The sequence below is a fragment of the Camelus bactrianus genome, chromosome 6 (assembly GCF_048773025.1).
Source record: "Camelus bactrianus isolate YW-2024 breed Bactrian camel chromosome 6, ASM4877302v1, whole genome shotgun sequence".
Taxonomy (NCBI): domain Eukaryota; kingdom Metazoa; phylum Chordata; class Mammalia; order Artiodactyla; family Camelidae; genus Camelus; species Camelus bactrianus.
Genome location: NC_133544.1, coordinates 33412743 through 33436100, shown reverse-complemented (window position 1 = coordinate 33436100; position 23358 = coordinate 33412743). Strand labels below are relative to the sequence as shown.

The following is a 23358-nucleotide window of genomic DNA, read 5'->3' as shown; positions in this document are numbered from 1 at the left end:
CCCTTCAGGTATGAGAGACTAACTCTGTACAATATCTCCTTCTGCAACTAAGGTTCAAATTGTAATGAATTCACTGAGCAACAGCACAGAGATATTTCATAAGAATAGTTTTTAAATAAATGTTAAGCCTTTCTCATTTCATTATTGGCTCTGTCTTATAGACTATAAAACAGGCAAGTGGGAGGAGGATGTAGTTCAGTGGTAGAGTGCGTGCTTAGCATACACAAAGTCCTGGGTTCAATCCCCAGTATCTTCATTAAATACATAAATACAAATACATAATAATATATTTTATATATACATATATATACCTAGTTACCTCCTCCCAAAAAAGAATTTTAAAATTTTCCTAAAATTTTGAAAAACAGGCAAATGGGTTAATATTCTTTGTTTTCAGTGTTTAACATTCCAATGACAAATAAAAGCCAAACGATTTCTAAGGAAGCTGCTTCCATGATCCTATATCCCAAAAGGCGGCTCAAACCAAACAAAAGAAAATAATCTAACCAAGAAAGAGTCTGACATCCTTTTCCTTCAGAAGCATGGTAACACAGGAGCTAATGAGGACCGATGAACAGCTTGCAGAGTGCCCCAGTGGCACCAAGTGTTCACCTTGGTTGAGAAATTTGGACTTGACTCAGCCCACCTGCTCTCACTGCAGCCCAAGGTTGCCTTTCATTTGGAAATCACGCTGTCAAGTTGGTTTGGAATATACTCGGGTGAGGCATATGCTTGTCCCTGCTGCCGAGGGAGATGCTGGCATGGAGAAACACGAAGTCTCCTGATTGAAGCTTGCATTTATAGACTTTCTTCTCTTCTCCTCTAGTTACTGTGACAGTGGGAGGCAAGCAACACTTGCTTGGACTGTATGACACCGCAGGACAGGTACACTTTTATTTTCTTGACTCATTAAGGGTTTGGGAGGGGGGAGAATGATCCTTTGGCTGAGCATATGGGGACTAATGTACAGGTATTACCTCCGCTGATCGCTTGTGACAAATTTACTGTGCACCGAAGTGGCGACCAAAGTATTTTTAATATCTTAAAAATATGTATAAGTACAAAGAACTAAATCACTGCGTGACTCAAGGTGTTGACAGGCAAATAATGATTCATTTACTGATTGATGACTATCAATAACCAATATCACATTTGGGCCAGAGTTCCAAATTCTACCCATACCAATTCCAGATCCAGGATTACTGAGTCAATTTTACAAACTTTAGTTTCACCCATTGTTTCTGTTGAAGCTATAGCCTTTGCTCACTCTTTATCTGAATTGCCTAATGAGCTGTGGAAAGGTACAAAAAGATACAGTGGATGGGGACTGAGGAGCAGGAAGGAGATGGATTAAGTGTTAGAAGGAAGAAAAGCCAAGATCCTGGATTTTTTCCCAAAGTGAGGGTCAACTCTTGAAGAAACTGGGGTTGACTCTAAATTCTCTAAGATTCTTGAAATATTCTCACTCCGTCAGAAATGTTTCTTCAAGTTGGAGGGCCTGGCCAACCAATAATGTAAGGCAATGGACTGGGACCCTCAATGCTTAATCAGTTGGCACACACTCTACTTGGGTGAAAATGCTACCTTATCTTTTCTCCCTCGCACCCCATAGTGCACTTTTTTCCACTGCACTACAAAGTTTCTGATGTTACAAGTTCATGGGCTGGAGGGGACGTGGTTAAGCACTTGATGGCTGTGGCCTGATTTCTTTGACAGAGCTTTTGTGACCAGACATCCTGGGTCATTTATTTAGGTCAAAATCAGCGGGTTGTTTAGTCTGTCCAAATGCAAACGTCTTAAGTCCTTCAGAGTGAATGTTTGACCAAGTCCCACTGCGAGGTTCCTGGTAATTGTGGTTTGCATTTGTCTAGGCCATTTTTCACAGTTATCTGGAGATATGTCTTTTTGCTCAGCTTGAAACCTCTATACTAGAAGACGACAATAATAAATAAAATTCTCTTTGGGATTTCTGTGTGCACTGGCAAGAACCACTGTACAAATGTCTGTGGGACTTCAAAGGCTGGTGTTGGGCAGGCCCAGGCAGTGGGGAACTTGGAAAATCTAGCACCAGACTCAAGGCTCCTCAAAGCATCCAGGTCCCCCTCTCTGGCAGACAGCGGTTCCGGCCAGCTACTCTCAGGAGCTGGGGAGTGGAGGAGGCCTCTCACATCATTACCGAGAAAGACATAAGACCAGGAAAGGATGCCTAGGTGCCCATGTGGGGAAACTGACTGGCTCCTCTGAGCTAAGGTACAGGGGCCTCAGTGCACCTCATGCTTGGTTTTCCCTCCACCAGAAAGCATCCCAGGAAAGAGGTACGCTGCTCTTTGGGCTGCAGTTGCCTGTTCTCATTCAATCGTGCAGTCGTTGGGGTGTCCGCATTCATCAAGAGCTCACAGCCTGAGAGAGAGGACCTTACACCCTTCTCCCCCATAGTCACATTTTATGAATATAATCCAGTTTGAAACGTTCAAAACAGCAAAGGATTATTGCCTGACTCTGAAACCTCTGTTTCCCTTGCCTCCTGAAAAAGCTCTCTGGCCCCTCGTGCCCACCCAGTCCTCCCCTCTTCTAGAGAAATCCACAGTTGTTAGCTTCTGTGCATTAATTGTCCCCAGAACAATGTTCCCCAGCTTCTATTTAATTTCAAATCCAATACAACTGCAAAAAAAAAAAAAAAAAGTTCTTGTACAGTTTATTCTTCTCTGCTGCTGTCTTTTTTAGAAAAATTTTTAAAATAATACTAGTAGAGGAGTTGAGGCTCTAAGGCAGTGGGAAAAATTTCTTTAAACTCCAAATGGACCCAATCCCCTGACCCAGAAGAAAGTGATGAGCGCTGATAGAATGTCACAACAAATGGGTTATGGATACCTCTTCAACTTCACTTTCACTTCATTGCTTTCCACCAGCTACTTTGAAAGCCGGGGGGGGGGGGGGACACAAGGTTCGCAGGGGAGCCTAAAGCATGGGGGAGAGAAATCAGAACACATCTTAAGGTTCCTTCTAGGATGAAAATTCTATGATTAGGACCTTAAAAAATGACTTCAAGAACACCTAAAACAACTGGAGTAATTAAGCAAAGCAATTTGAGGCTCGACCCAAGGGAGACCTCGCAGCAGTAAAGGACTGTTAGATGTTGGAATGCGTTTCACTGAAGGAGGACACGTGATTCATTTCCTGGAACAGTGGTTCTCAAACTTGAGCAGGGATCAGAGTCACCTGTAGGGCTTGTTCAACCCCAGCCACTGGACCCCACCCCCAGGGTTTCTGCTTCTACAGGCTGGGATGGTGCCCAAGTATTTAGGTTTCTAACAGGTTTCCCAGTGCCACTGCTGCGGGTCTGTACACCATCCTTTGAGAACCACCCTTCTAGAACCTTGTCATTCAGAGTCTGGTCCAGTGACCAGCAGCATCAGCCTCCCCAGGGGCCTTATTAGAAATGCAGAATCCCAGGCTCCATCCCCCGCCTAAGGATTCTGAAAGTGCATTTAAAGATCTCCAGGTGAGCTGTATGCACATGGAAATTTGAGGATTACTTCCTTTGAAGTCTTGGGGGTTGAAACATTGTGCCTAACATTAGGAGGAGGCAGTGGAAAACAACCGTTACTCAAGTTGATTCCTGTGGTCCTATGACTCTGCCAAGAAGGCTTTGTGACAAATTTAATTTAGAAGCATTGTCCCAAAATTTCCACTCCCAGCCTCAGGGAGGCTAATCCAGCCTCCTCAATTATAGTCTAGCAAATGCTGCTGAGGTCACGTGGCTAAGAGAGATCTATAACTAATTCAAAATTACTCATTCGGTTAGAGTTACTAACAAGAAAGAGAAGTGATCTCAAAACCAACTGATTAATCCCTAAACCACAAAAAAGAAGTAAGTCTCTGAGCCTGGCTGTATATAGTTCCAAATTGCTGTAAATAATCAGATTTTCTTACATGAGCACCCCTCGGCTTTGTCGTGAGCTAACTGTGGGTCGGAGCTGGCAAAAACAACTTCAAGAAGCACGTGTTCGTAAAGAGAAAGTGATAGGAGTTCATTATTTCTACCCTCATAGTCAGCCCTGGACAAAATCATTTGACCTGGTTCCCTCCACCTGCCCACACCGAGTTGCCCCGGGCACCAATGCAGCCCCACCGGCCGCGCCTGAGACACGTTTCCAGCACTTCACAAGCCAGCCGAGCGTTTGCTAAAGACGGTTGACAATGAAGTCACATGCATACACTGCCAGCCCATGGCCGCTGAGCTCTCTCCCCAAACCCCTAAAACAAACTGATATTTGGACTTTGAGTGGAGTCCTTTGGAGACAAAGAGTCTTCAGAACTCTGGTTCTTCTATTAGGTGGAATTCCAAACATTCGGTCAGGCAATGAAGCAAGGGGCTTTTCACAGGGTGACTCTGCACGTGACCCCTCAGCCCACACTGGGGAGACAAGCAGGACAGGTCCGTAAGCCAGATCTATTTAGGTGGTGCCAACTCAGCCTGAACGGCACATGCCCCTGGCAGTGTGTTACCGAAAGTCTCTATGAAAGGGATTTCTAGAGCTCAGATCTTTGGCTTGACTACAGAGAGTCTGAGAATCGACTTTTCCACGACGTACTTGCAGGCCAGTTTGTTTAGAGGGTGTCATGAGAGACCAGCGGAGAGCAGGAAGCTGGGGTGGGGTTGCTGCCGTGAGCCTGGGCGTTTGCCTGCTGGGAAGTGACAAATCCCGAGAGGGGTCTTTCCTAGGTCAGGGCCCTGAACCAGGCATCCTCCCACCCCCACACCGGCCACCTAGAGTGGAACCGGCCCTGGTACTAAGATGCCCCCAGGAGCAATGTGGGCAAGACCCTGCTCGGATGGCGGCCTCTCTGGCCAAACTCCACATCTGGACTATCTCAAAGGCAACATGCACAAAAGTGGCAGTTAGCAGCACTGCCAGGGAGGAGTGAGAGTCTCCTGGTGTCAGGAGCCTGGCTTATCAGCAGGATAAACGCCCAAGCTCTCTGCACACAAGCCCCACTGGCTCAGGGGCTGTCTGCATGGGGGCAAGCAGAGAATGGTGTCTGTCACTGAGAAGCCACAGCAGCTCAGCTGACACCAGTGACCACAAAAGTGCAGGAGCAGGAAGGCCAACAGCTGCCCCTCTCACTCAGCCAGGGCTGCACGCCGCCACGTGTCTTCACTGGCCCTGAGTTCTGAAGCCCTTCCCTATCCCCTAAGGGCTGAAGAAAGAGACATACGACCAAGGAAGGAGGCAAGTACATCTGGGGCTCACTGATGGCAACCGAGGGTCCACTTAGAAGGACAGGAGCCTTCCCCTTTGCTATAGGCTGACCCAGTCGGGCCATCTGGAGTCCAGAATCTGATACCAATCCTCCACGGAAAGTTTGCCCAGCACTTCAGAACAAATGTTCTTCTTCAATGAGCAACTCAACCTTTCTTGCTCATATGCACCTTAATGTGGTTTTAGCGGTGTTCAAATTGGGGGATGAGGAAGAAGCTGGCCCATGTGACAAATTATTAGTAAAAGTAATCCTAGGACATGATCTTACTTCTCTCCAGATCATGAAAAATGAAGCTGTGGGAACATTGATTCAGAGGAACAATCAGAGTTCGCAAACATTTGAGTCTCACTGCTTCTCAGTTTAGAAAAAGTTCATTTCTGCTTCAGCCCTTGTATCCAATGAGGGTCAGGACACCATACCAGGACCTGGAGCTGTTGATGTGGGATGGAGGTTGGACCATTAAACACTCAAGAACTTGCTGTGTTCAAGACACTGTTCTAAATGGTCTACACACATTTTATTCTCACAGCAACCCTCCGAGGCCAGCACTATTATCAGCCTATTTTACAGATAAGAAAACTGAGGCAGAGAGAAAATACCCAAGGTCCCACAGTAGTCACAGGTGGGGCTGGGGTTTGAAGCAGGAGACTGTCTCCCCATCCCATGCTCTGAAACACTCTGCTGCACTCCCACTCTATGTGTGCCATCCACATTTTCCAAACGAAGCCTGGCAGATATGAGTATATTTACGGGAGAATATGAAAATGAAACTCTGCTGAAAACCTGGGGTAAATGTCACTAAACCTAAGAGAACTTGGAAGCAGAATTCTATTTCCAATTTAATGTAGGTACGGGCTGCAGGGGTGCAGAGAGGGTGTGGGGAGAGACAGGGAGAGTGTTCAGTGCAAATCCCCTTGCCACTCAAAGTGTGGCTCAGTTCCAGAACCAGCAGCATTAGCACCACCTGGAAAGCAGTCAGAAATGCAAATTCTCAGACTTCATACCAGACCTGCTGCCGGATAAGAATCTGTACTTTAACAAGGTCCCCAGGTGATTCAAATATACACAAAGTCTGAGAAGGGCTGGACTCATGGTATCACTTCCTCACACCTGTGCCATCTTGATGAGGCTGTTCCAGACAGATTTGAACCCAGGTGTCTGGCCCATCTGACACTGAGGCTGTCCCTGAACTTATCTTTTTAATAATCACCCATAGCCACCCCAGAACACTAGACTAGCCTTCAAACCAAACCCTCTCCTACTTGCAATGTGAAGCCGGGTGAGAAGCACTCAAAAGCGACCCTGCCCAAATCCCTCCCTACCCTCCTCCCCAGCCCCTCCCACACTCCAGCCTCAGTCCACGTTGGCCCTTGAAAGCCCCTTCCGAGTCACACTTTGTCTTCCATTCTCAATCTCAACATTGGAAGGGACCTCAATACCAAACAGACCATGGACTCACTGCCCCTTTCCAGCATCTCAACATGTGAGCATCCAACCAAGGCTCAAAACTTGCCCCATCGCAAAAAAAAAAAAAAAAAAAAAAAGCCACCCAATCATCAGCTGGTACAGATTCAAGTTCCCCAGCCTCCCAGGGCCCAGCCCCGTCAGTCCCGAAAGGACACTTACTATTATTCCTGAAAACCCGCCGCCATGTTTCATAGCTGCAGCCAGCGGCAAACGGGGGCTGAAGTGAGCCCGGCCAGCCAACGGGTGGAGCCTTCGTTAAAGGTACGTTTGCTCTGTACCCCCAGTTGAATCATTCAGTGTCTAGACTTCGGTTTCTAAAACTATCAGACTGGCCGACGGGCCAGGCAAGCACAGCACCTGCCGTTCTGAGACGGAGTCACCCCGGGGGCTTGCAAGGACCCGGATGGAGCGGCCCCGCCCCCAGACCCTCGGCTTCTGGGCCGCTGGGCGGGGCCTGGAACGTGCATTTCCAACCAGCTCCCAGCTTATGCTAGCGCTGCGCGTGGGGACACTCCTGTGCCAGCCGCTGCCCTAGCTGAGCCCTCAGTCCTCTCCCAGCCTTCAAACTGTATTTTCCTAACTCAGTCCAGCACCTATTGTACATTATTCTATTACCAGAGAGCAAATTAAAAGCAAGAGAAACTTCACCTGTCTCACTTTCACACAAATTGGATAGTTTCTCACATTTTCATTTTCTTTCCCCCACTGGATTGCCAATTCTTACTCACTTCATACGGTTCATACAGCATCCTTAATGCTGGACGCTAGACGGTCAGTGGGAAAGTAATAAACCTTTTTTAATGGAATTATACAGGAGGACTCAGGTTTAAACAGAAGAGAGATTCAGAATACAGAGCCGGATAAAGGACACAGTCAGAAGTCACTCAGCTGGAGGGCGTTGGCTGCTCTACCAGGAGGGCAAATCTCAAAAAACCAAACCCCTCTGATCTCCCCACCTACAGTCAATCCAGCAACCCACCGTCTTCCTAACTTGTCCATAATGTGAGCGAATTCCTTTAAGAGTCTCTGGGTAAAGGATCAAGTGAACACGATCTTTTCAGACCACCAGTCATTTGCTTATCTAGTTGGGAGACAGTCTTACCTAGTTGTGCCATTTCTCCAAGGGTGTTTTGGTTTTGGCTTTGAGGTTTTAAACATGCAGTGTCTGCTGCCATCTGGTGGTAATTACTAGCAGGTGCAGGCCTAGAGACGGGCCTTTCTGTAGATCTATAGCTATACCATACCCCACGGTCTAACATTTCTTAGATCCTCGGGTAAAGCATGAATCCATATTCAGATTCCTGGATAACTGAGTTTTCAAGAAAATTCTTCATCTGTCACTTCAAATTCTGGGCTGAAGCAAATTGCATGGTCACAATTAAGAACTAGACCTGGATTCAGGCTAAATTCCCCATCCTGGTATCTCGCAGCTATGACACTGGTCTGTTACCAAACTTCTCTAAACCTTAACTCCCTCTTCTGTGAAATTCGGGTGTTGGTGGTGACATCCTTTCAGTGCTAGTGGGAGGGTCCAACTAGATAGTGCATGTAGGAGCTTGAAACAGTGCCTGGCCCTTAGCAATAAGCCCTTGATACATCCTCAGCTAACAGTGATGATGATGTTAATGTAAATCAGTTATTCTCGACTCCATGCCAACCTCAGACCAATGAAGTCAGAACGCCCAGATACCCAAGCCCATTCTCCAGAGATTCTGATTCCATTGGTCCCAGAGTAGTGGGGCAGGTGGGAAGAGGCAGGTCGTTGGCTACCAGGGCATCAGGATGTTTTTCAAGCTCCCTGGGTGATTCTAATGAAAACTGCTGCAGTAAATGACCCACAGAAAACCCATGTGTTCATTTGTAGGTCACTGCAGACCTGGTGTCACCCAGTCAATCGACAGCATTTATGGGATATTTGCTCTGGACAGAGTATAAGTGGGGCATGAGGGAAAAAAGCCAACACGGCCCCTACTCCACTTATGACAATCCTGGTGAGAGGTTGAAATGGTAGGGGCGTGTGGTGTCGTGGACAGTTGTAGATTATGGCCTGGGAAGGAGAGGTCCTAGTTTGTGGGCCTCATGGCTACTCTCAGAGAGAAAGGGGAAAGGCAGAGAGACCCTGGGAGAGGTTTGGTTTCAGGGCTAGTTGTGTAAAGAGAAAGAGGTAGTGAAAAGAGATGAGCTGTCTGCTCCCACCACCCCAGCCCCGCCATGAAGACACACACACACACACACACACACACAGACAAGGGCACAACTCAACTGAGATACAATCAGTAGGTGTGGTCCCACCAGTTTTTCAGCCAACGTACGCAACTCCCAGTTATTTGCTTTAATAGAAATGTGGTGAACGAGCCACCACGACTGATTTTTGTCTGTATATGTCCCTGTAGTTCATTTTTTAGGATTTTAGGATTTTTCAGCATTCTTGCCATTTTGCATTGCATTTTGTTTAGGTAGCTAAAAGTCTTTGCTTAGGTTTTGATAATATTAGAAGTAGTAAGAGTGCCGGCCATGCATACTGCACCCCTGCATGCTGGGCACTTTGAAGAGGTAAATGACAGATAAATACATACCCACCAGCCAGAGATGACCACGCCTGACATACCAAGGGGCTTCCTTCCAGTCACGCTTTTACGTGGATGGTGCACCCCCTTCTTACAAAGACGTCATTAGAGTCAACAGAAAGATAGTGGGGTTGATATTTTAAAATATCCCTGACATGTTAAGTTTAAAATAACAAGTGTCACAAAAATATGAGCTATAGAATCTATTTCTCTTTTAAATAAACATGTGTATGTTATGTATGTAAATAAATATAAAATGCCGGGAAGGATGCTGTTACGTAACTGCTCCCTCTGGGAAGAGAGGAAAAACTATGGGACCAAGTAGGGGATGGGAGCCAAGTTTTACTTCTACTCTATGAACTTTCATAATGTCAGAATTTTTGCAATGAGCATATATAAGTTTTATAACTTTTTAAATGTCAGGAAGTGTAGTAAGGACAAATCCTGATAAATGAATTGGTATGTTGTCCATGTCTATGTGCACATGTGTTAAGTGTGAAAATACAGATTTGGTTGCACCAATGCACGTATAATTACTGCCTGTATGTAGTCTGTATACATACATGAATTATATGTTGTGTGTATGGACGTTTGTGTCACATTGTGTTATGTGAGAACATTGTGTGTGTACCTAGTAGGTGCATATAAAGTGTACACACACACATAATGTTTCTTTGGGCTTATGTGTTACTAAATTCTATGAAAATATATACAAGCTTCTAGTGAAGTAGCATATTTCACCTTGGAACCTCCTAAAACACTTTACATGCAATAACAAGTAATCACTGACATTTTCTCAAAGCTTAGGTGATCCAGTGTTGACCTCTACCATCTCCCACTAGAACAGCATATACGTAAACATCTTATGCAACCAGGAACTCTTCAACCAGAGCATATTCTGGTCTGAAAAGTCTTTGGGGAAAAATAATCTGGTATTTTATTCATTAGGCCATATTATGGCTTTAGGTAGACTTAGAAATAAATCCCTAATTCTTAACTCTAAACCCCCACACAATATATTTCTTTAAATGTTGTGGTGCCTGATTTGGCAACAGTCCTTTGCTTTGCATTTTAGTTAGCTTATTTGAAATTAAATTTGCATGCAATTTTTAAAAATTATGTCTTGGCCAATGGCCCACTAATTTAAATCCATATTCAATACAATACAATTCCCATGTGGCAGAAGAACTGCAATAATTCTAATTGAGTTACACACATTAAACAGATGAACTTTACGGTATGGAAATTTTCTCACTAAAGTCATTAAAAATATTTTTTAAAGTTTTTTTTTTTTAGTTCATCTTAGAAGGGGGCAATTCATAATCTCTATACACAACCATCAGATGTTTTCTTAACCCATGGCTCCTTTTTTTCTGGTGATAGAAGGAACCATCAGATTCAGGGCTGAGGGAAGGAACAGGGTCAGAGGGTGCTGCGATGGAACTCCCTGGAACCCCACGGGACCTACCTCACCCTGGCGGTACAAACACACAAACTCTTTGCTCTTCCTGTAGGAGGACTACAACCAGCTGAGGCCACTGTCCTACCCCAACACGGATGTGTTTTTGATCTGCTTCTCGGTGGTAAATCCTGCCTCTTACCACAACGTCCAGGAGGAATGGGTGCCGGAGCTGAAGGACTGCATGCCTCACGTGCCTTATGTCCTCATAGGGACACAGGTGAAAAGGTGGAGGGGGGAGGGAAGGGGTGGGGTGGGATGGGAGTGGGGCGCTGGAAGGAAGGTTTGCGAAAAAGGAAAGACCCTTTAGGTATCTCACCAACATCCTATTCTACCAAACACTATAGAAGAGTGTCTCAGATGTATCAATTCTATGAAGGGGCTTTCTTAAGCTGCACAATTATTTAGCCCATGGTTGAAAAGACAATAGCCCAATTTAATATGAAGCAGGAAGTCTTGATGTGGCCTTTAAAAACTAATCTCTTCACTTTTTGTTTTTAAATAACAGAGAAATTTTTACATAGACACCCTTCTCCAGGCCTGAGCCAAAGGCATGAGGTGCGAATATCAGTTACACTCATTACCTAGTATTTTTTATATCTAAAATCCCTGATTGTTTGAAAGTCACAAAATAGGTGTGAATGTCAAAATGACCCCAGCAATAGAATAGGCTCATTATGGCAGAAACTCCTTAACAACACTCCTTGAGAAGGAAGACAGAAATTCACTGTTCCATATTCCCGTTAAGCCCCTTGGTCTTCCAGATCTTAGAAAAGAAGTTAAAACACATATATACCAGAAAGAGCTGAGATTTTAAAAGCCTTTAAAGTGTTTTGAAAGCTAATAAAATTCCATAGTTCGAATCTCCAACGGTAAGCCCATTGTGCAAATGTATTAAAACTTGTTCCAACTTTTTATAGTTTTAAGTAGATTTTTTTCTTTGCTATGTTAAAACCCAAATACCTATCCCAAAGACATATAAATGTAATAATACCAAAGAGCTTTCTTGTTATTTGTTCCATATGTTGCTCCTTTCTGTTTCTCATTTTATATTACACTTCACAAAGAGAAATTTTAAAAATAAATAAAAGAAAGAAAAATATTTCCTAGAGAATGCATGGAAAGATAGTTAACACGCCCATAAGTCAGAACACAGTTAATGCTTCTGCTCTGAAAGATCATTGTTTGTTAAATGAAGTCTTTTGCCTTAATTCCAGATGATCATGTTTGACCGTATTGATGGATAAATATTTGATGGGACAGGTGAAGCATCTTCGTATGATTTGGAACCTATTTGATAACAGATGGGCTCTAAGTTAAAAAATAAAGGCAAAAAAAAAAAAAACCACACACACCCACAAATGAGTAAAGCTGAGAAATGTGCTTACAAATGAGAGCCTAATATATGAAGATACTGTTTTTTCTTTAAAACACAAGTCTTAGGGGAAGGTTTAGCTCAGTGGTAGAGTGCCTGCTTAGCATGCATGAGGTCCTGGGTTCAATCCCCAGAACCTCCATCAAAGAAATAAATAAACCTAATTATCTCTACTTTAAAAAAATAAAAAGAAATTTAAAAGAAATAAAATAAAACACAAGCCTTTAGGTGCTCACGTTTATACCCATTCATGTACGCCTGGATTCACATACACTGAGATTTTGAAGCAACTAAAATATTTAAGTTATCAACCCTAATCCAAAAACTGATTCTGTTTTTGAAGTAGTTCTACCTTTGAAAAGATTAATGCTTATTCCTTGAGCAAACCCTTTGGAAATTCCTTTTCAGGACTTGTCTTCGGAGCCTGTGGCACATGCGTTTAGAATATCCTCTCAGGTGGCAAATCTTCATCCCTTTGAGGGTAAAGATTTGGTTTGGAAAACAACCCCCCCCCAAAAAATGTGTTCAGAGCCAGGAAATAAACTACAAAATAATGAGTCATAATTGGGAATGAAATGAGGCATCACTGTAGAGTAGTAAGATTGACTGATTATTTGTATAGGAGTACAACTCCTATAAGTGCGATCTAGAAATAAATAGGAAATTTCAAAAAACACTTGAGACAGCCATGGAATCATTGGAATAAGTCCTCAGCTCCCAGGGTAATAGCTTTGAAGGGGAAAGTGTAAGGAAAGCCTGATGTATACATTTACAAAGAACTCACTGTAATTTTTAAACATACTATGGGCACGTGTATGTGCTTCCTTAGAGAAAATTTGGCAGCTTCATGAGTGTCGAGGGGAAAAACATCTCTATGATGTCAAAGTTTCAAATATCTGGCAACGCCTGAAAAAATAAATGAGTGTATCACATGTGTGTTTTTTGCCAGATTGATCTCCGAGATGACCCCAAAACCTTGGCCCGTTTGCTGTATATGAAAGAGAAACCTCTCACGTACGAGCACGGCGTGAAGCTTGCAAAAGCGGTACAGATTTGAATTTAATTTGAAATGGATGTCAAGGGAAGAGTCTGTTGCTCTGGGATGGAAGGGCTATGTAGGATTTGCTTTAAAATGCAATATGTTCAGAGTCTTCTCACTGCTTTATACGCCCCCCTCTTTTCTTGTCGGGCTGGAAGGGACCGTTTGGTTTGCATTCTTGTCAGCCAGCACTGTCTGTTTCTCATTAAGAAAGAAACTTGGTGAATTTAAACAGCTGAAGGACTTATCATTTGATTTAGCAACCTCTAGAATATTCATTGGCCATATTCAGCATGAATAAAGGGAGTCATTAGATATATATTTGTAAACCTCGCTGCTTATTATTGGTGTAACTCATTTATATGACTCTGTAAAAGGCAGGTGATTTTCCTGGGAGAAACTTAGATTTGCATCTGGCAGGGTTATAGTCAGCATTTCTCACCCTATGATGAATATCCACTTACAGAGGCTGGGTTATGTCACATAAGCATCTAGAAGAATAACATAGCCCAAAAGGTAACTAGCTGAAGATTCCAAGTGGCTATTCGACAGATAATAGCAACTTGCTCACAGCTGGAACTGTTTCCACAGACCTTTCTTCATTCTTGAGAGTTTAACACGAATAGTGATTTGGCTGGGAAACGATTTGGACCGAATCTTTGTCTCCCATTTATCACCAAGATGTGTACAAAAGTAGACCTAAAAGTGGACATGAAAGGATCAGGTACTGGATGCAAGGGGAGGTTTCTAATCATATTTCCGTTACCTGCATCCACTTCCTCAGTGATGTAGTCACAAACCCATCAACCTCCACCGGAGGGTTCAGAAATGTCTCTTTCCCTTTCTACAATAACTAATCCTGCAAAGTGTGTGCTCTGGACAAAGTTAGAGGTCACCTTTAAAACTGGCCTAAGCGCTTTAAAAGCTCTGTCTCATTTCAGCCTCACACTGACGCTTTTAAGCAGAGAGCATTGGTCTCCTCTTACAGGTGATGAGTCTTAGGGAGATGAACGTGTGTGATTCACGCAACTGGTAGTAATACATTAAAACTCTAAGCCAGCTCCATGGACATGCTCCCCGTACATCTGACCATAGTGTCAACTGTCTCCTCCAACCATTTCTTTTTCCTCCTATAAAATGAGTACCTGTCTATAGGTTCTTCTACCTTTTCCTCAAATATTCAGCTTCCATTCTCTCACAAAGGTGCATAAATATATGTCTCCATAAATGATTCTGTGTGATTCCCAGCTGGACATCTTTTACGACAAGAAGGTCCCGGAGGCGCAGCGCCAGCTTTTTTTGCAGGAGCTTCTTTTCTGTGTCCCTGGCTTCTGGCCTCTCTCCTGCCACCACCCTGTCAACTTCCTAGACTGCCTTCTCACTTGGAAAGTTGTTTTTCCCCCTCTGAAAAGAAGTCGTTCCAAAGCCTCCCATCTCATTTCATACTTATTTTAGGAACAATGGCTGAGTTCACCACTTCACTGCCTTTTGCCAGTTTCTCCTAGCAACTGCTCTCAGATACACAGAGAGTCATGTTGCGCTTACAAGATCCAGTTTGGGAGAAGACCAAGCAAGAGTTTAACTTGTTTCATCACAATTCATGTAATTATAGAGATGCTTTAAGTTTCTCTGCTCCCTGACTTTCCTGTCAAGTAGTTTATAATAACAGTCAGTATTAATGGAGTGTTTGCCGCGTGCTGGGCTTCATGCCAAGCGCTTCACATGCCTCGTCTTAATTAATCCTCACAGCAAACCCCTGAGGTGTGTATATTATTACCTCCAGTTTCCTAGAGGAAACTGAGGCTCAGAGAGGCTAAGGTCACACCACTGGAAAGTGGCAAAGCCAGGATATGAAGCTGTGCTTTAACCACCACGCTCTCCTGCGTCCCTCCTATAATCTGAAAAGAACCCTTAGGTTTGGAGTGTCTTTGTTTATAGACTGAAGCCTCATCTTTTAATGTGTAGGTTCTCCCTGTAGCTTAAGTACCTTGAAAGTTCATATTCTTTTACTATCTGATTCCTTTTTCCCCCCAGTGAGGCATTTTGTTTGCACATATGTATCACAGCGCTAGAAAAAGAACCCAAGGATTTTCCCTCCTGTGTGTTCATCTTGCTGCTTCATGGTCCATGACGCCATCTGAGGTTGTCAGTACGACGAAACCAAAGCAACGGGATGGGAGCAGCAGGTTATTCTGCCATTTTTCTAGATCTTTGAGTTGCATTTCAAATCCGGGGCTGATCACCCCACATGTATTTAGTCTGCCTGTGAGGTTCACCATAATTTTTCCAGCTCTCTGATCATTGATGATTTCAGATTCGCCAATGTAACAATGCTTCATCATTTTTCTATCTGATTCCTTTTGTTCAATACCTTTTAATTTCCAAAACATTTTGATCTATCATCTCTTTCTTACCTCAAAGGCCATTTTATTTATAAAGGCCATTTTCATATCCTACGTTATTCTTTACAATCCAAGGTCAGCTACATCTACATAAATGTTTTGTATCAGTTTTTAATAAATATTTATTGTTATCCCTTTACTTGTTTTATCTTCTCTCTTCTTTTCATTTTTCTGTTTTTTATATCTTCAGCCTGCTTTTCCCATGTTTTCTCCTTTGTGAATATCCATACTGCTGCTGGACATGCACAATTATTTGGCAATAACTGACTGACTACCCCATATGTGCCAGGTGCTATGCTGCACTTCAGCTCTAAGAAAATACTTCATGCATTCTCTTTCCCAGTTCCACTGAATACAACCTAGATGTGATTTCCTAAGCTCAGACCTTCCTAAGGTATTTTTTAATAAAACACTTGACCATTTTTCCTCTTTCAGTCCTTGGCCTTCTTTTGGCCTCTCTTGCCATCTTTTTCACCCCGCGCCTTTTTTTTTTTTTTTTTTTAATTGCTGTTCTAACTCTTTGACTTAGCACCTGTTTCCCGCTGGGTTTTTAACCTGCACTAGCAGGGTTTACAGGAGCAAAATTGCAGCCAAAATCCTGTCATCAACGCTTGGTCATGTTAATCAACTGGAATCTTTGATACCCTCCTCCTGACTGCAAAAGTCACCATTACTCTCCTTGTTTTGTGTGCCAGCCGTTTCTTCTTTCTCCTGTGGTCGCTGGAAATCGGTCACCACCGCTAGGGTCTGGGCTACACAGGTGAGAGAGACAGGCCTGCCCTCAAGAGGCCCACAGGCCAGAGGACGAGAGAGATAGGCAAACAAAAGCAGGCCAACTGAACCCTACGATACACACATGTGCAAAGGACTGAGGGAGCAGAGAAGAGAGAGTGATGGACATTCAGGGGAGGAGGACTCAGAGACAATTTCCTGGAGCCAGGTTTGAAGGATAGGGACAAGTTTGTAAGGTGGACAAAGTTAGAGAACTGGGGAGACCGGATTCAAATAAGTAGACCAATACATGCAAGCAATGGGCCAAATTTCACTCACAAATGGTTTGATCGATCCACACAGGTATTTTTAAAGTGATTTAGTGGCTAATATTGAACAATCTAGACACTTTATGTAAATAGACACATTTTTGGCTTCTAAAAAAAAAATCAGTAAGTTTGGCAACACTATCCAGCATCTCCTCACCAACTTTTAGTCTTTTAGATAAGGTATATACCCTTCCGTGAGCCACAATCCCCGCCACTCCATAATGTCCTACACTCCAGCAGTGTACTCACATTATCCACCCTTGAATTCGCAGTTTCTACCAACTCTTGAAAAAACATTAGCAGCAAATACCTCCAGCCTAGAAACCCTTGTCCTTGTCATTAATTTGTTCATAATGCTGATTCACTGAGATGGAATTTCCTTCACAAGCCATTTGGTTCGCTTTCCTTTGCTTGCTCAAGTTGCCCTGTCTCTCCGTGTACCTTTCCCAACACCTAAATGAGAAACAAAGAACTTCTCTGCTATTAGTCGTTTCTTTAGATGCCAGCATACTGTTTATTCCACCATCATCTCTTTTCTCCATTTGCAGGAACTGCCTTATTTTTCCTTCCCTTCTCTGATCACCCTCACTCAGTCCATAACAGCATCTCCACCTGTTCATTAGTTTTGCTCTTTCAGACACATTTCTTCATGTTTGCTAGAGAGAGCTCAACAGAACAGTGAAGACTCTGGCTCAGGAGGCAGACAAATTCAAATCTCTGCCGTTTTATTAGTTGTGTGGTTTTAGGGAGGTTACCTAACCTCTCTGGACATCAGTTTTCTGAGCTGCAGAGGAGGATGGTGACAGACTTAACTTCATAAAATTTTTTATAGCAGTTAAATGAGCCAGTGTACCACGAGGTCTAGCTCAGCAAGCTAGAGTTGTTGGGGAAATCTGTGTGCCCTCTCAGGACACATCTACAGCTGGGAAGACCTCTCTGCCCTTATTTCTTTCAGTTCCACTTTATCTTATTCTAGAACATGTCCCACCATCCACAAGGATGGCCTGGAAGAAGTACTGGGGTTTCTTCCCCTTGATTAGTCATCGTGAGTGTTTGCTTGTTTTTTTAGTTTCTTCTTGTTGGACTCTTTTACATTCTGTACACCTCTGATAAATTTCCCAGCATTTGAGACAGTAAGGTTTAGCTGTTATACAGTTAGTAGGAAAGTGTTCTCTCGATTTACATTTCTCAATCTCTATTTTTTTTCTTAAAAATAAATCATTTTGGTAAAACACGTCCCAGATTGCTAACACATGTATCTAAACAAAGATGTGCGAATCCTGAGCTCTTACAGATTGGTTCTAAATATTTGACTGTGTACATCACTTTGCTCCAAAAGGCAGGTGAAGCTGCTGCTGTAAGAGAGGCTGTATTTCCTTGAGACTGTTTTGCATTTCACGTCTTTGAGGGCACAAATTTTTTTTAGCCATCTGTATACCACGGCCATGCCTTTTCCCTGGACCTGGATGAACTCTCTCTGACCCTCAAAGCACTTGATACATGGTTAACGATACTCACTTCATAACTGGGATCTGTTTCTCACACGTATTTCCCACATCACACACAAAATCTGTTTGCTACTTTTCCTGGAACTATCAATATGAAATAATGTTGTATTAACCCAGTTACACAATAAGGCCTTGATCAACTATTAAATTACCTTCAGAAATGTCTGAATTGGGAAAGACAAGTTTGGACTCCTCCTGCAGCATCAAAAGACAAACCCTGACACACCATCAGCAGCCCCAGTGGAGCAGGGGGGAGGGGGAGGAAGGGAGGCGGGAGTTGAGGGGTGGAAGAGAGCGTGCACTCACCCATCTTGCAGGACCAGGAGACCCAGAAGTCCATGTGTGAGCCCAGCTCAGCCCAGCTCTCCTGTAATTTCCAGAATCAACTGAGGTTTGTGATCGTTACAGGGGAGGTATTCTAGACAACAGCCCTATAGCGCTTTCCGGGTATTTTTTCAGGATGACTGACAAGAGCCAGCACTTTACAAGCTCTCATTCAGTTGACACTTTCATTAGATTAGTGTGCTTCTCATGCATGTTCATATCAAGTACTGAGCACAACCCCAAAACGTTAACAGATGACATTTCATGATGTTATTTGGACAAATTTCTCTATCGTTTATCCCCCTGTAGCATCCAACTGTTCTTAGTTATATCAAAAAGCCATTTTATAATCCAAAGCCCAAATCATGGTCAAAATTTAACCATAAAATAAGTTTTTAATATCTAATATCTTTTCTTTGGGCGTTTTTCTTTGGCTCATACAGTAAGCATTATTTACAGGACAAACTAGTACGTAGTATCTGGACCTCATCAGAACGATTTTACCTCATGCTTAATTTTCTTGTCTTTGGACTTTCAAAGGAGTGGACAACTTCATTTCATGAACTGTCAGCTTGACCAGCTTCTTGCAAAGTTGAGTGATGAGGGTCACAGTTTCCGCCAGGGAACCAGGAAAAGAAGACACACCAAGCGACTCAGATTCTAGGTCTAGATCTTGCACTTTCTGGTTGGATGTCCTTAATACATTTTACCTTCCGGGGCTGTTCTCACTCTGTTCTAAGCTAAACCAAAATCCCTTTAATCCACATATTGCAAACTTGCTGGTTGCTGCCAAAGACATCCCACATCAGTGTTTTGTTTGGCCCACAGCGTGTTTTTAAATTGGTAAATATTAACCAAAACCCAAATGTCCAAGTGCTCTTAAAAAATACAAAGATGGGCCACAACGAACCAACATTCCTGCATGGCAGCAACTGTCCAAAGTCGAGTAGACTGCCAGTGTTAGAGGGGGTAAGCTCCTCACAGTCCACCGCAGCCTCCACCTCTCCCTGTTGTCTGGCACGAGCCCCGCTCTACTCCTGTACATAAGCTACTGGCCTTAACTGCATGTGACTTTGCCACCCCACTTTAGTCCTTTATCTGCTCTTGGTTTCCAGAAGCTCACCATCCAGCCACCCTCTTCGGAATATGCTTTCATTCTTCAAAGTGATTCTTATAATGTGAAGCATCTAACAGCAGCATTTCTCCAGATGTCCTTAATATTCAAAGGCCCACGTCAAACTGTTAGCTCACTAAGCTTGGAGTAATTAAAATCCCAGGTCTCCCTCACATGAATTATCTCATGAAGTTGACTGCCAAACATGGTCGGCTCTGCCCTGCAATTTTTTTTAATGAGAGTCTATAGTTCTGGCCTGAATTTCTGTATTTCTCATTGAGATTTTGTGCTTATCAAATATACCATAGTATGAAATCATCAAAAGCTTTGAAGTAAAGCCCTAAGCAAGCACAAAATATTTTATCATTTAAATGCATATAGACTCTACACTGACAAGGAGGGTGTCTGTGTCAATAAATGTGTTTTATTATTTTTATTTTTATGTGTTTTGGGTTTTTTTAACTGCCTAAAAATATGCCTTTTAAAGTAAGTCAAGAACCGAATATCAACCAGACATTACTTTGCTGAGAGATACCTTATCAGAAGTGCATTTTAATCAAAAATGATCTGTGAAACCGTATCACCCACTGTCTTTCAAGGTGCTTTATCAACCAGTTTGACATTTTGCCCTGGGACCTACAGAAGGAAAACCATTTCACGTGTCCCAGATTTACATGTTCTGCATACAAATGAGACGGTACTAAAAACATCACATATCATGTTGTTCACAGAACATATTTAAACTGTACCACTGATTTTGAATAGCCTCTTAATTTTTACATTTTTATGTTCTTATATTTAGAAATAAATGGTTATGGAGCACTTTCAGAATTTACTGCTTATCAGAAGCAATCCACCACCATTTACTGTTAATATCAGAAAGCAAAAAATGTCAAAATGCCAAACATCAGCATAGCAGATGCAAACTGAAATGCAAAGGGAAAGACCAGCCCCCAGGCTGTTTGTGAAACAAGCAGCAGTAGCACTTGGCTGGACAGACGGCAGACACCACTGTGCTTTTCTCTCTTCCTTTCCCTCTCACGTCCCTCTCTCTTTTGTGTTTAAGATTGGAGCGCAGTGCTACTTGGAATGCTCGGCCCTGACTCAGAAAGGTCTCAAAGCAGTTTTTGATGAGGCGATCCTCACCATCTTCCACCCCAAGAAGAAGAAGAAACACTGCTCTGGCTGTCACAACTGCTGTTCAGTTATCTGAGGCGGCTGGAGACCCGCCTCCACCCCATCGAAGGGTGAGAAGGGCAGCCAACCTCTGGGACCAAGCTCCAGCCCAAAGGAGGGCATGACCAGAGAGGAAGTCTCGGACACGGAGACCTGCTCCTCCACCCTGTGAGCCCTCCTGAGCACAGCACACTATCAGCCAACTGCCCCGTCCTGCCAACCAGCCAGAAGCATCCACGCTGCACACTCTACGAGAACACTGAGCCCGGGTTTCAGCCAGTGCCGCTGCTGACCATGTTGGAAATGAAGTCTAAGGCCACCTTGCATTTGGCATCTCCCCCTCCAAGAATAAGAAGCTGATAGGAAATCATCACAGGAAAACTAAAAACAAAACTCAGTTCCATATTGGCGGCCTTACTTGATGTCTTTTACAAACCGTGGAAATGCAATACTAACTTTTTCCTGAATCTGCTGTTCTACTCTGTGTCTTACATTCATTTGTATTATTTTAAGAAATTTACTAATTTACCAGTTTACTCAGGCCTTACAAATCCATACAGAATTAGCCTAAAGACAAAGGATTTTGTATTAATTTCTCTTTTCAGCACGTTTCTACCAAAGATATTTGAACCAACATGTACCTCTGAATACCTGACTCTAAGAAGATACAAGAAAACATTGAAACTTTTGGAAATATACAGAGCCATGACTTTTGAGCCTGGTTGAAAGAAAACACCAGCTGAATTGCTGTAGGTCCACATTTTTGCCTAAGATTCACCCCAGAAATGCCTGTATTGATAGGTAGCTTTATTTTTCCCACATTACATTGTCATGGAAAATTACAGATGAACTGTGTTTAAGAAAGTAGTGTTGTTGCTTTTCAGTCAAATTGATTGGGGGGAGAAAATGGTAGGCCTCTCCTTTAAAATACTCTTTATTCAGCAAAGGGAATTTTCTTGCTCCCTACCTTCCCCATCGCATGCCCTCTTCCTCTCTTGATTTCACGCTCTCTCCCACTCCCAATAGTAACCTGACTCCCAAGAAGGACCTGGCCATGGGGCATGAAGAAGCTAAGTGTTTAGAAGGTCCCAGAAGTTAAGCAAAGTGCCTCTATTTTCCCTCTAGCCTCAACTGAAAATGCTTCTCGGCTTGCCCCGTGGGAGCTCCCGTTCTCTTTAAATGATGTTTTCCAAGTACTACTGGTACTAAAATATTGCCTCTCCCTCTTTCCTGTCCTCATTGTCCCAAATGTGTATTTCAGGGCTAGATCCCTGGGTGCTGAGCTCTGCATCCATCTATCCCCTGCTTCCAAACTGATGTGCTCCCTGGATCAGGGACTTTGGCCTTGGGGAAGTGACTCTTCCAAACATCCAGGGAGTTTTGTGTCGCAGAGTGAGTTATTGCCTAGCTTTTACTTAGAGACTGTGAAAGTTTCTAATTGGTCTTATTTGCTTACAGTTACCCTGAACACACCCAGGTAGGCACTTTATTTTTTTATTTCAATTGCATAAGCAAAGTGCCTCTTTGCCATGTGAAATTACACCAGTTTTAGTTTAAGAATTACCAGATTCACACTCCTGTTGGAAAAATCCAGTCTTTCCAGTCCCTTCTGCTCCTAGAGGAAGCACATAAAAAAGCATATGGCGTGGGTCTTTTCTGTTAAGACCCTCCATGACACCCCCTCAGTTTTTTGGGTTTTGTTTTTTTAGGATTTCTTAAATGTGCTTTCCCTTCTTCCACATTTCAAGTTTGATTTCCCTTTTCCCTATCTGGTTGCTAAACATTTTCTTAGACACACACACACACAAACCTAAAAGAAAACGGGAGTTTTGTAAGTCAAAGCTTGACATGTAGAGAAAACAAGGACTTTCTCTCTTTGTAAATGGAAATGAACCGTGTATAAACTGTAACTCTGCAGAGGGTATGAATTCATCCTTTAGAAACAATAATGAGCATTTAGCCCTATAATAAATGAAGTGCTGTTAGCTGCTTTTGTTCCATTATTGCGTGGTTACATCTTGCTAAAGAGCCACTCCTCACTTCTCATTGATGTGGATGAAAAATTGAGAACAGTGTATTTCCTCCACCAAGGAGAATTTTCCAGGTGTGCGCACTCAACAGGCAAATGGTACCCCAGGCCATCACCTCCCTAGTGGGCCACAGAGATTAGCTTGTTCATGGTAGGAAGATCACTCTCTTGCCTAGAACCAGAACCTGGAGAGAGACTGTTAGTGTCTGGGTGGCACACAGGCTCTTAGCAGTCTTACAAGCTAATTGTGGAATAAAATGATGAAGAACAAAGCAACCTAAATGAGTTAATGTCATTCCACCAAATTAATCAGGTACTCTCTGTTTCATGGCCAGTGGTACTTCATTTCACTAAAAAAAAAAAAAAAAAAAAAAAAAAAAAAGTTTTCTTCCAAAAGATTGAATAAAAACTATATTCTGAAACCAAAGATAAAAAGACATAGAAATCTCAACAAGGATATTTTAAAGGTCTACACTCTCTTCCAAAGTCAAGAAGGGGCAACCAGTATCTATTGGAGGGTAGAGTCAGCTTTTCAGAGAGAGAAGAGGCTATAGTCTAATGCCCTCATTGTTCAGATGAGAAAACTCAAGCCC

The 23358-nt window shown here is 43.1% G+C and overlaps 1 protein-coding gene across 1 annotated transcript in view; it reads left to right on the top strand.

Moving 5' to 3' along the window:
- The window catches only part of RHOJ (ras homolog family member J), a 76813-nt gene extending 54092 nt beyond the window's left edge, over positions 1-22721 (top strand). Inside the window, exons 2-5 of the mRNA XM_010962245.3 lie at positions 827-885; positions 10814-10978; positions 13083-13178; positions 20627-22721. Of these exons, the coding sequence (XP_010960547.1) occupies positions 827-885; positions 10814-10978; positions 13083-13178; positions 20627-20773 (467 nt within the window). The 3' untranslated portion in view covers positions 20774-22721. The remainder of the gene's footprint in view (positions 1-826; positions 886-10813; positions 10979-13082; positions 13179-20626) is intronic.
- Positions 22722-23358: the final 637 nt, after the last annotated feature.